This window comes from Sphaeramia orbicularis, chromosome 21, assembly GCF_902148855.1.
Source record: "Sphaeramia orbicularis chromosome 21, fSphaOr1.1, whole genome shotgun sequence".
Lineage (NCBI taxonomy): Eukaryota > Metazoa > Chordata > Actinopteri > Kurtiformes > Apogonidae > Sphaeramia > Sphaeramia orbicularis.
Genome location: NC_043977.1, coordinates 51,401,165 through 51,414,693, shown reverse-complemented (window position 1 = coordinate 51,414,693; position 13,529 = coordinate 51,401,165). Strand labels below are relative to the sequence as shown.

The 13,529-nt window shown below is 35.9% G+C and overlaps 1 protein-coding gene across 2 annotated transcripts in view; it reads right to left on the bottom strand.

The window, feature by feature from the left end:
* dpp10 (dipeptidyl peptidase like 10) overlaps positions 1 to 13,529 on the bottom strand; it is a 618,779-nt gene that overhangs the window by 155,163 nt on the left and 450,087 nt on the right. For both annotated transcript variants that reach the window (XM_030124182.1, XM_030124183.1), the window contains exons 4-5: positions 5,968 to 6,062; positions 5,799 to 5,873 (exon numbers count right to left, since the gene is read on the bottom strand). In XM_030124182.1, the coding sequence (XP_029980042.1) occupies positions 5,799 to 5,873; positions 5,968 to 6,062 (170 nt within the window). The remainder of the gene's footprint in view (positions 1 to 5,798; positions 5,874 to 5,967; positions 6,063 to 13,529) is intronic.

Here is a 13,529-nt window from a genome sequence, read left to right as displayed (position 1 = left end):
CGAAAACGCAGAGGTGAGAGCAGGGGTCTGCAACCTTTATTATCAAAAGAGCCATTTTACCCCCTCTTCTGCCAAAAAAAATAGTCTGGAGCCGCAAAAAATAACAGAGCTTATAAACTTTTAAAAGTTTTAATCTTTTTTTTTTTTTTTTTACATTTTATCTGTTACAACCACTGAATACAACAAACAGAAGTGCTGTGTGGAATGGATTCTGGAGTATGATTACTCTAGAAGTATATAGTAAAAGTAGTTCAAAGTATTTGTGCTAATAGTATATGAAGTACTAATACCAAATATACCAAATTCATAGGTTACTTTTTGGAACTCATAATTTCATTCGTCATTGAATTTAGTCTTAAAGCCTATTTCAGACGAAAAAACAAACTGTCGGAGCTTGGAAGAGATTTTGAGTATGATGAGTGTGATTTTTGAATATGATTACTCCAAAAGTATTAGTATTAGTAGTTCATAGTAGTAGTATTAGTAGTTCATGGTATTTGTGCTAATAGTATATGAAGTACTAATACCAAATATACCAAATTCATGAGGTACTTTTTGGAACTCATAATTTTATTCATCATTGAATTTAGTCTTAAAGCCTATTTCAGACAAAAAAAACAGACACTTTTGGAGCTTGGAAGGGATTTTTGAGTATGATTACTCCTAAAGTACACAGTAAAAGTAGTTCATAGTATTTGTGCTAATAGTATATGAAGTACTAATACCAAATATACCAAATTCATGAGGTACTTATTGGAAAAAAATAATTTTATTCATCATTGAATTTAGTCTTAAAGCCTATTTCAGACGGAAATAAACACTTGATAATATGGTTCATCTTAATACTGTGCTCATTTAACTGAACACACTGGTATAATTCATAATTGGTATAATTTATTTATATTAATCTGACCCACTGGTGCTGTAATGATGTCCTCTTGATGAGGATACTTTTCCACACCTCATACTGGTTCATGTGACAAATACAGTGTACAGCTAATAGTGCTAATAATATATGAAGTATTAATACCAAAAATACCAAATTCACAAGGTACTTATTGGAAAAATTAATTTTATTTATCATTGAATTTAGTCTTAAAGCCTATTTCAGAGGAAAACAAACACTTTTGAAGCTTGGAAGGGAATCTGTTGTAGGATTACCCCAAAAGTACACAGTACTCATACTCATACAGTCGCTCTATGAAAAGTATCGCTATTTATGGAAATGATTCTCTTCAAAACTCAACACTGCTTCCACAGTTCCCAGTTCTACTGCTCCATATTCTCCCGGAAAACGGACAGAATTACGTGAGTAATATTCAAAGGACGGACAGAACCCTCCATCCGTCTGCGTCTTTAACATAGAGCATAAATGAGCCCTTACTTTTGTTGTTGGAGGCACATTCGCTCCATGGAGCTCATCGACTGTAACTGTCGAATGAGTAGCGCACAAGAAAAATGCTAGCGGCTGGCTTGACCATGCAGAGGAGAATCGCAGCTGGCTTGACTGCAGTAAAGGGAGGAGCCACTACAAGGAGCTGCAGGTTGACCACCCCTGGGTTAGAGCTTGAGCTCTGAAGACTTAACCCTGTAACCCCTGACGTGTCTGTGGTGAGTGTTCTGAATGTATGATTTATTTTCAATATTTCTAAAAATTCAACCATTTGCTCAATAGGAAAATTTTCAAAACTGATAAAACAGACCTTGTTGTTTCCATAGACATCTGAGCATGCTCAGTGCACCCCCTGCCGCCAGTGGAATGGAGGTAAAACACAGAGCAGTGAGTGAGACTGACTCGCTATAAAAATAGACGGTTTGGGCTTTTTTTTTTTTTTTTCTTGATACCGTTTTCCTTGTCGTTTTTTGTTTTTACTATTGTTTGCAATGTTGTCATGCTTTTTCCTTTATTTTTACCCTGCACCCCGAAGGGGAGGCAAAGGGTATTGTTTTTGGTTCAGTTTGTTTCTTTGTTCAAATCATTTTTTCCCCATTTATTTATAATGGGCAAAATTTCAAATGTCTGTAGTAGTAAAACTGTTGGTTGAATTTATACCATATGTGGATTATAGGTTGCCAGTGACCCAGAATAGATGTTGTTGCATTTTGGGAAAAATAGGCCAAAGTTTACATTTTTTATGAATTTTTAAATCTTTTTTTTTTTTTTTCCTCATTTACTTATAATGGGTGAAATTTCCTGTCAGTAGCAGCAAAACTTTTGGTTGAATCTATATCAAATATCAATTTTTAGTTTGCCAGTGACCCAGAATAGGTGTCATTGCATTTAGGGAAAAATAGGTCAAAGTTTAAATTTTTTATGAATTTTTTTTAATCTTTTTTTTTTTTTTCCCCCATTTACTTATAATGGGCAAAATTTCAAATGTCTGTAGCAGTAAAACTATAAGTTGAATTTCGACCATATGTGGATTATAGATTTCTAGTGACCCAGAATAGGTGTCATTGAATTTTGGGAAAAACAGGTTAAAGTTAAAATTTTTTACGAATTTTTAAAATCTTTTTTTTTTTTTTTTTTTTTTACCCCATTTACTTATAATGGGTGAAAATTCACATGTCTGTAGCAGTAAAACTATTGGTTGAATTCATACCAAATTGGGTTTATAGATTACCAGTGATCCAGAATAGATGTGATAACATTTGGGGAAAAGTCAGTTAAAGTTCACATTTTTTATTAATTTAAAAATATAAAAAAATAAATAAAAATCACATTTATTCATAATGGCTGAAATTTCAAATGTCTTTAAAAACATCAATTTTGTTTCAATTGACTTCACTCTTGGCACATTGTTATATATCACTCTAGCATAAAGGTAAGACATATATTGTATATAACTGAAACAACACAGAATCTTTCTCAAAGTAATCTCAATTTTGACACTTTTTTGGTTCAAATGCTTACATCACCATATGTACATGTATGTAGACATGATTATATCAGCACATGCATAGACATGATGGCATCAGCTGGACCGATACCAAAATAAGCTACAATATGTGCTGGGGGGGGGTTGTTGTGCCTGGCACCACTTGTTCCTTATTTTTATCAGTAAAAACAATGTATTTTTTCTGAGTGTTGACCGTGTAACTGCTTTTTGGAGTTCAATCAGGTGCCAAAAAGTAGCTGGACTGATTTATAAAAAAAAGAGCACCAAAACAAAAACTACTGGAACAAAATTCAAATACTCTTTGTTGCTCAGTGTGTTCCAGAAACCTATAAAACTTCAGTTCCTCTCTTTGTCTTTTTCTGTTATTTCACCCAGTTTTGACCCTAAAACACACAGTAAAGCAAAACCACTGAATTACTGATTATTATTTATTTATTATTATTATTATTATTATTATTATTATTATTATTATTAATGTTTTACTGATTATGTTTTAATTGTATTTGTACATTTTTAACCTGTTTCGTTTCCATTTTTGTAAAGCACTGTGAATTGCCCTGTGTATGAACTGTTCTATACAAATAAATTTGCTTTGTCTTGAAGAAAAGGAACACAAACACATACTCAAAACAGCTTTTATGACACTGAAACAGACACAAATTCACAGCAGCATGATTCATTGAAATAATGTCTCAGGAGTTAAAAAGTTAAAATCCTGCATCTCAAAAAGATCCATTAAAAACAGAATTGCAGCCCCGCCATTGGATGCTTCTACCAAACATAATTCAGAGAAGGAAGTTGAGTTTGACTGTGAAATCTATGAACAAATGGAGAAAACTTTGGGGACAAAGCCCTCAGGTTATGTCTATCAACTCCTTGGTTTTTAACTAGTATTTTAATGCATGAAATATTATGTTGAAATAGCAAAGTTTTAAGAGACAAGTGGTGAAAACAGTGAATCTGCATTTTCTTTTGTCACTTTCCAGAAAAATCTGCCAGAATCTGGGCTGTGCTGGAAAAAAAAAAAGCAATTCTAAGAAAGCATTTGGTCCATGTTGGTCTTTAAGTGTTTAAGAAAAGCAGCCAAAAAAAATGTGTGTATCTCATTGGAATTCCTTAATACTTTAATACAACACCATTTGTTTATATTTAAGAGTATTTTGCTTGTTTCTAGTCGAAAACTCGACTATTGGGAACAGCTGAGCAGATTCCATCGGAAACATCTGTTTACATGTAATTGATGCTTCTCTGAGCGCGTTCCAATTTATACTTCATATAAATGCTGGAGAGTCTCAGCAGAGATGTGAAAAGGATCTAATGAGGTTTATCTTCTCACTAAAAAAAGCTCTGAAACAAAACCATAATAAGTGGTGCCAGGCACAACAAACCCCGCCCCTCACATGTATTCTACCTTATTTTGGCATCAGTCCAGCTGATGTCATCATGTCTATACATGTGATGATGTCAGCATATGAACTGCCTCTATATTTGTACCAAGTTTGAAGTAAATTGAAACAAAATAGATGTTTTTATAGATATGTGAAATTTTAACCATTATAAGTAAATGGGAGGGGAAAAAAAAGATGCCAAAAATTCATTTTAAAAAATGTGAACTTTGACCTACTTTTCCCAAAATGTAATAACATCTATTCTGGGTCACTGGTTTAGGTTTATAGATAAAAACCTAATTTGGTATGAATTCAACCAATAGTTTTACTGCTACAGACATTTGAAATTTCACCCATTCTAAGTAAATGGGGGAAAAAAAGATTTTAAAAATTCATTAAAAAAATTAAACATTGACATGTTTTTCCAAAATTGTAATGACACCTATTCTGGGTCACTGGCAATCTATAATCCAAATATTGTCATGCCTGCAGCCAGACGTTAGTCTGGTTTTGTCTGTCTTTTATGTTTTGTTTGTCACTTCCTGTTTTATTTTGTTAAGTTTCCCCTCATGTGTCTTGTCTGTCGTCTTTACTTCCTGTTCCCTGATCGTTCTTACCTTTCACCTGATTACCTGTCTCCGCCCTGATTTGCTCCACCTGTGTCGAGTTGTCTTCCCTCCCTTTTGTGTATGTAAACTCTGTCTCTTCCCTCTGTCAGTCACCAGTTTGTTACTCTTGCAGTACTTACCAGCGTTCTGATCTTGTCTGTCTGTTTTGGATTCCTGTTTTTGACCCGTTTTTGCTTACCCGGTTTTTGCCTACTGCCTGCTCCCTGTCGGTTTTTCTGCCTCATCTGATTCCTGGTTCTGATCGCCTTGCCTGACTTTTGGTACGTGAGTTTCTGCCTTTCCCTTATGTCCTGTCGCCTGATTAATAGCTTGCCTGTGTATGACCTGTTTCCGTCCCTGACCTCCCTTTGCTTTTCCCCAGTCGGGAAAAAGACCCCACTAACCACACGGGGAGACAGGTTGCCGTTGTCGGTCCGGAGGACTGATTCGAAGAGGAAATTACCACCTATTATCCTCAAGATTTTGTCATTTATATTTTACTTACACCTATGTGTGACTAATAAATCTTTTGAACTTTACATTTTGACTCTGAGTTCTGCATTTGGATTCTGTGCCTGTACTAGCACCATAACAAATATGGTATGAATTCAACCAATAGTGATGTTGCTACGGATATGTGAAATTTCACCCATTAAAAGTAAATGGGGGGGGGGGGGATTTTAAAAAATTTATACAAATTTTGAACTTTGACCTACTTTTCCCGAAATGAAATCATATTTATTCTGGGTCACTGGCAATCTATAACCCCAGTTTGGTATGAATTCAACCAATAGTTTTGCTGCTAGAGTGTTAGCAAACAAACAGAGCCATAAACGACACCCCTTGCCACCCCTTCGTGATAAAAATCAGTCCTGGTGCACGGTGACAGTGAGGATTTTTACCTGTTTCACATCGTAAGCGAAGAGGACGTATTTCAGGTCAGGGGACAGCGAGTACTTGGCCACGTTGAAATTTATCTGGTGTGGAGAGAGATAAAGGAAATGACCAAGACAGGTAAAGGCATAGGTTCGTTTCTTTGCTTCGTTGACAGTTAAACTGATTTTTACTTACAAATGTTGTGTTTGTCAGGATGATTTCCGTTTCATTGGTGAGGATGTTGAACTTAATGACGTGGCCATCGCTATTTCTGTAGATGACTTCTGAGTCTGCAGAATAAAAGGAGAAGATACAATTCATTTATGGATGCACATGTTATTTATAACCCTTTTTCAGCCTCAGCAATAATTTAACCCATAAAGACCCAGTGTTACTTTTGTGGCAGTTCCTTTATATTTTTTTTCCCTCTATTTAACTTTTCTTCAGTGATTTATCACCATTTATTGAAAATATTACCCTCTGTGTTTTGCTTTTTTTTTCTGTGAAAATTGTGTATTTTCTTGAATTTAACCCATAAAGACACAATGTTACTTTTATGGCAGTTCCCAAATGAATTTTCTCTCAATTTACTCTTTCTTACTTCTATTATATTATTACATTTATTATAATACTAGCCTCTGTATTGCACATTTCTTCAATAAAAATCTGGTGTTTGCCCATATTTTATTCACTGATCATGTAGATGTTCATAAAACCTCACATTACAGTTAATTGTCATAATATCAGAAACAGAGAAAAATTAAGAAAATCTGTCTTTTTCAACAAAATCTATCAATAACTGAACATAAACCCAGTATCTCCATCCACTGTCATTGATGAAACTCCATGGGTTTTACTGGTGAATGAGTGTTATACAAGATGACCAAACTAAACCAAACTATAGTGTCTTTTTTAGGATATCAATTCATTGATTGCATATATATATATATATATATATATATATGCATATATATATATATATATATATATATATATATATATATATATTTATTTTTATGGTGAATCTTGTCATACATGAGCCACATGGATTTGAAACATAATTGAGACTATTATGTTTTTATTATTAACCCATAAACACCCAGTGCTACTTTTGTGGTACTTGCCAAATAATTTTTCTCTCTATTTAACCTTTCTTAAGTAATTTATCATCATTTATTATAATATCATCCTCTGAATTTTGCATTTTTCCATTGTAAATCATGAATTTTCCTGTGTTTAATTCACTGATCATGTAAATGCACATAAAAGTTCAGATCAAAGTTGAATGTTATTATATCAAAAAAATAAAAAAATATATAAAAATGACTTTTTCCGCAATAACATCAGTAAGTGATCATAAACCCAGTGTGTCCATCCACTGTCACTGATCCAACTTTATGGGTTTTACTGGTGAATCAATGTTATAGAAGATGATGGTGTTTCCATGGTAACTACAGAGCCTCTTAACATCCAAATGGGTCATATCTGATGACCATGAAAAGATGAAGAACTGTATTTCCCTCCAATTATTTACATGCATTAATCGGATTTGTGGATCAGCAGGTATTTTACAGTTTAGATCAGTAGATGATTTGTGTTTCTGGTAAACGTTTGGGTCTTTATGGGTTAGTTGACTGATCACGTAGATCTTTATAAAAGTTCAGATAAAAGTTGAGGGTTGTTGTATTGAAAACAGAGAAAACTAAATAAAAAGTGACTTTTTCAGTAATAATATCCTTAACTGAACATAAACCCAGTGTCTCCATCCACTATCATTGATCCAATTCCATGGGTTTTACTGGTGAATCAATGTTATAGATGACAGTGTTTCCACGGTAACTACAGAGCCACTGAACGCCCAAATGATGACCATGAAAAGATGACAAACTGTATTTTACACCAAATATTTACATGTATTGATAGGATTAGTGGATCAACAGGTAATAAACAGTTTAGATCAGTAGATGGTTCTGGTTTCCGGTGGACATTTGGGTCTTTACGGGTTAAATTAAATAACAGGAACAAAGCGGACGCCAAACAGGCTCTTGTGTAGGATTCTGTGATGTATTACAATTAACTCTGAGCATCAAGTGTGAATTCACTGCTAGAAAAGTACAAAGAAAAGGCCTGTTTGGCATCTTCCAGGATAGCAGAATGCGTTGTATCAATGGGATGAACATTGTGTGGAACAGTCAGGAAAACATCTTTTGTACCCAGCTGGATTGTTGGGACATGAGTGTATTGTTTGGTTTGTTGTCTACGTCAGACACTCAGAGACACACTTTGAATGTCATTGAATGGTCTACTGTCATGAACAATAATGTCTTTGTATCAGTACAATGGCAGGAAGGATACAGGCAATAATAAATGTATGCGAAGTACCGCAAAACAGCAGTCTACAGCAAATGTGTCCATATGGTACAGAGACCCCATTAACACCTGGAAACAAAATATGATTTGTATCCAGAAAATATACGTATACACAAGGAAAAACACACAAAAGGAAGGTGTAAATGCATTATGATTGGGTTTTGATTGAGTCTGTCTGACCACATCTGGAGGTAGGGAGACTTTCACTGGGTACTGATGTCAGTAAAGCCCAATCCCAATTCCCCCCTTACCCCTACCCCTTGAAACGGAGCTTCAAGAGTTAGTCCAGTGGTTCCCAACCTTTTTTGGGTCATGACCCCATTTTGACATTACAAATTTCTGGTGACCCCAGACATTCAAAACAGAGACATTTTTTTGCGAAAATTAATTTTTTTTTTCTTTCTTATCAATTACTACAAATTTCAGGCGACCCCATTTGAATTCCAGGCAACCCCACATGGGGTCCCGACCCCGAGGTTGAAAAACACTGAGTAAAGGCGGCCATACACTGTGCAATTATTTCGATCGTTGCACGCAGCTCCATCTCAAACTGTGCGAATCAATTGTAAAGTCAGGCTCACGATTCATGTTCTCACACTGTACAGACTGATGCTCATATGCGACCTGACTGCTCACACTGTAGGACCAAACACCAGAGGACGCACCACACGTTCCAGTGTTGTCTCCGGAAATACAACGTTAAGATATCAAGGAATCCGAAAGTGCATAGACGATTGTGTATTGGCGTGAGTCACGAAATGGTAGTGCTAAACAAAAACCAACGAGCTGCTTTGGCAATATGTGCCATTATCTGTGGGGAATCAAAAAAAGAAGAAAAGTCGACAATGTGTTTGGTGCAGGAATTGGTTGTCCAGACGTGGACAGTATGGGCTGTCAATCCTACAGCAAAGGGAACTAGAGGGAAGCTGCAAAAGCTAAACTGCACTAGGCCAATAGCCAGCTACTGTTAGCTTGTACGCTACTGTACGCTTCTGTGTTCACGCATGCACAGTGTGAGAATTTGAGGCACATGGGCTCATGGCACTGCTTTGACAGTGCGATACCCTCACGAGGAGCGAGCAGGATTTCAAACAGCTCAGTTTTCCTTGCAAACACACGATTGCTGGTCGTGAGGTGTTAATGGCTTCTCCTTACCCCATGTACACTGCACGAAGCACGACACAGGATCAAAGGCACATCTGGCCCGATCCCAGAAAGAGTCGCACGAGTGAGAAATCGTCTCTAAAATCGCACAGTGTATGGCCGCCTTTAGGGGTTGAAACATTCCCCTATGAAATGGGACAACCCTTCATGACCTGTTACGTCATCAGCAGTCATTGATGCCGCTATTAACAGATGCAACAACTTTGTTTCTTTGTTTCTTTCTCTTTCGCCACACTCACAGCACATTGCATTCCAAGCATCTGGTGTTGTAACTTCATGCATCGGCCATAAACAATGGCCAATTAAAGGGTTCCGCCTGTCAATCATCACACTATACTTCTGATCCGAAATGATTAAATGTTTATACTGTATAATCAAAATAAATCATGAATAACAATGCTTTTTTCTCCCATCAAGTGTATTTAATTTTTTAATACCTCTGGACATCGAATTTAAAGGTGTGGGAGACTTTCATGACCAATTTTTCCATCAAATCTGTAAAAGCTCAGTCATAGTCAAAGTATCACCAATCTGAAAGTCTTTCTGTGATTACTCACCTGAATCTCTTGCATTACGGTGAACAATTTCGAAGTGTCATCCACCTTAAACAAACTATGTGTTTACAAACAGAGCCTGGAGGTAACTCGGATATCTTCGGAATTTTGACGCAGCGTGCATTGTGGGAAACGCCGGTTCGCTCCACTGTCTGGCAGCAGCAGCTGGAACAGACACGAGGCAGAAACAGCAGGAGCTCCCTTCCCTTCTTGCATATTCCTCCAGCCGTTTCCACATTTCAGCTGTTTCCGCGTCATGTTTTTTTCATCCATATAGTATCATATGGTCGTTCTGCCGCTGCCGCTGTCAGGCGGCGGCGTGAGCCTACGCTTCCCACAATGCACGTCACAACAAAATTCTGAAGATTCCCGAGTTACCTCCCGACTCTGTAAAAATATGGTCTGTTTACGGTGGATAGCACTTCAAAATTGTTCATCATAACGCAAGAGATTCAGGTGAGTAATCACAGACAGACTTACAGATTCATGATACTGAGGATATGACTGAGGTTTGACAGATTTGATGAAAAATTGGTCACGAAAGTCTCCCGCACCTCTAATGCTTTTAATGTCATTTAAGGCCTTAATTTTCCACAAAATCTATTTAATGACTTTTAATGTTTTTTAATGACCTGCAGAAACCCTGATTTTTAATGCCTGGTGTAAATGGGGTCTAATTTCTGGACAATGTCAAAAAAAGGTACTGTAGACTTATATATTAAATTTGTAAATGCAGTCTGTTTTTGTGACATGTTAATGCATCTACCATTTGGCATCAGCCAGGACTGCCCTGTAAATAGTGTGAATTAAATGAAGAGGCACTGGTTTATGTAGACTAAAAGCACTATAGGCTTTATTTTCTTGTTTTTCTCTTCAAGTTTGTGTTGTATGTGAAATAAAATAAATAAAATACATGCAGTGTTAGAAGTGTTGCAGTAACTCCACTGTTTCTGCAGTTACTTGTACTGTAATTAAGTAACAAAGAGTGTGTTTTCTGGTGAAAACAGTCACGAAACACATTGGTTCACTGTATAATCAAGCCCTAAAATATATGGATGAAAAAAACAATCCGGTATCATCATTGCCACATCCTGAAAAAATATAATCCACTAAGCTTTGAAAGCTTTACTGACTTATGTTTTCTTTAATTAATTTTTAAGTGCATAAACAACTTAGCACCTGAGCCAATCAGCTGATTTACTGAGAGAAAAACAGCAGTAGAAGCTACCAGAAGCTCTTCAAACCAAAACGGCAAAATCCAACATTCAGACAGTCAGCTTTCTCCTGTAAGAGCTTTAAACTCTGGAACCCTCTGCCATTTGAAAAAAAAAAAAAAAAAAAAAAATCCAGTTTCGAGTTTAAAATGTTCACCACCAGCACTCAATCTGAAGAAAAAAACAAAACTGCACCGATTTCTAAATAGTGTGTATTATGTGTAAGTGAGTGAGTGAATGAATGTTTTATATATGAAAATGCACGGCAGTAATTATGGACAATTTAAATGTGTTTTTATATAGAACAGTGTTGTTGTTTTTGTTTGTTTGTTTGTTTTTTTACTATATATTATAATGTACTGTAGTGCTGTAGAAAAGCCCAGCCAGGAACAGGAGGTGAAAATTAGCACTAGCTATCAACTCTACAGTCACGGAAAAAATTATTTGACCACCCTTGTTTATTTCAATTTCTTGTTCATTTTAATGTCCGGTACAACTAAAGGTACATTTGTCAGGACAAATATAATGATAACAATAAAAGTACTTGATTGATTGATTGATTGATTTCAAATATGAATGTCAAAACAGAAGAAAATAAATAAACAAAACACTTAAACATAAGACATATAATACATGTTCAAAAAGGAGTGAGAAGAAGCATAACTTAAAAAGTCCCCACACCTTCTCCTTAGATAATTAATAACTAATAATCTTCCTAGTCTCAGCATATCTATACTATATACTGTAATATGCCTGATACTTATTATTACATAATTTAGTTTCTGGCTTTATATTATTGTGAATAAATATAATATGATTTACATAAACGCATAATACAACAAGTGTTCAGAGAATGCAAACCTCCGCCATGCACCCTGAATGGTGTACATGTGTGGATCGACAATTTCTTTTTAGAGTATGGATGTGCAAAACAAATTTCATAATGATATTTCACAAATTGCATTTTTTTTATGATTTTTTGAAAATGGTGCATAAAAAATAACAAAAGTCAACAGAGCATAACGGAAGAGAAATGGAGTGGAACAATATTTTGTACAAAGGTTAAGCTCGGTACCAGTCATGTGAATGTCAAATTATATTAAATTCCAATCAATATTTGTTGAGTTCTAATGAAAAATGTGTCATGAATGGGATTTTCAATGTTAAATGTAAATGTCCACAGAGTCCACATTCCACAGTGGATGTGGACAATTTTGTGCCAGATACAAGATATTGTTATAAGCTACGGGTGGATCAAATTGGAGGCTAATCGGAGTCATTTTGAATTTTTTTATGAATTTTCAAAAATCGCTCAATGATGAGAGATAGGAAAATTTGAGATTTTGTGACCTTGCTGTGACCTTGAACTTTGGCCTACTTGGCCCAAAGTTTAATGGGTTGGTCCCAGGGCCTAGGCCTATCTGTGGGTACAATTTGGTAAAGATGGTTGGAATAGTTTTCCCGTAAAGTTGCTAACAAACAAACAAACCAGCACACAAAGCAAAGTGATCACAATACCTCCTGGCAGAGGTAATAACACATATGTAAGTACGTATTCATACACAGATATATACATATGCATACATGCACACAAATACACATACACACACATATACATACATACATACATACATACATACATGCATACATACAGGGTGGGGAAGCAAAATTTACAATGAACATTTAGTTGTTTTTTCTCAGCAGGCACTGTGTCAATTGTTTTGAAACTGTCAGGATCTGTGCCTATGTGATTTTCAGCTCCTCCCTTTTGGTCATGGACCTGTGCCTGTGTGACTCTCAGCTCCTCCCTTTGGTCATGATCTGTGCATGTATGACCCTCAGTTTCTTTTGTTTCTAATTATATTCATCCGATTCACCTGCTGGCGCTGCGTGGCTGCAGCCAATTACCTCTGGCTTATTTAAGGCTTTGGTTTGCAGCCATGCAGCGCTGGTCCATTTCTCCTCATTCCTTTCCATAGCCCGGACAATTATCCATATTCATCCACGGACTCTGACCCAGGTGTTGTATGTTTTTTTTTATGGACTCTGTTTCTGATTTAGCTTTTGTGTTAGGTTTTCGTTGCGTTGTTTTCATATTTTGTTAAATAAACTTGTTATTTTTTTTCCCTTCAGTACCGAGCATTTGAGTCCTTTCTTTTCCCCTTTGTGACAGAAACCAAACATATATTGATGTTATAATCATACTTAACACTATTATCCATACCTTTTCAGAAACTTTTGCCCATATGAGTAATCAGGAAAGCAAATGTCAAAGAGTGTGTGATTTGCTGAATGCACTCGTCACACCAAAGGAGATTTCAAAAATAGTTGGAGTGTCCATAAAGACTGTTTATAATGGAAAGAAGAGAATGACTATGAGCAAAACTATTATGAGAAAGTCTGGAAGATACTATTAAAGAAGAATGGGAGAAGTTGTCACCCCAATATTTGAGGA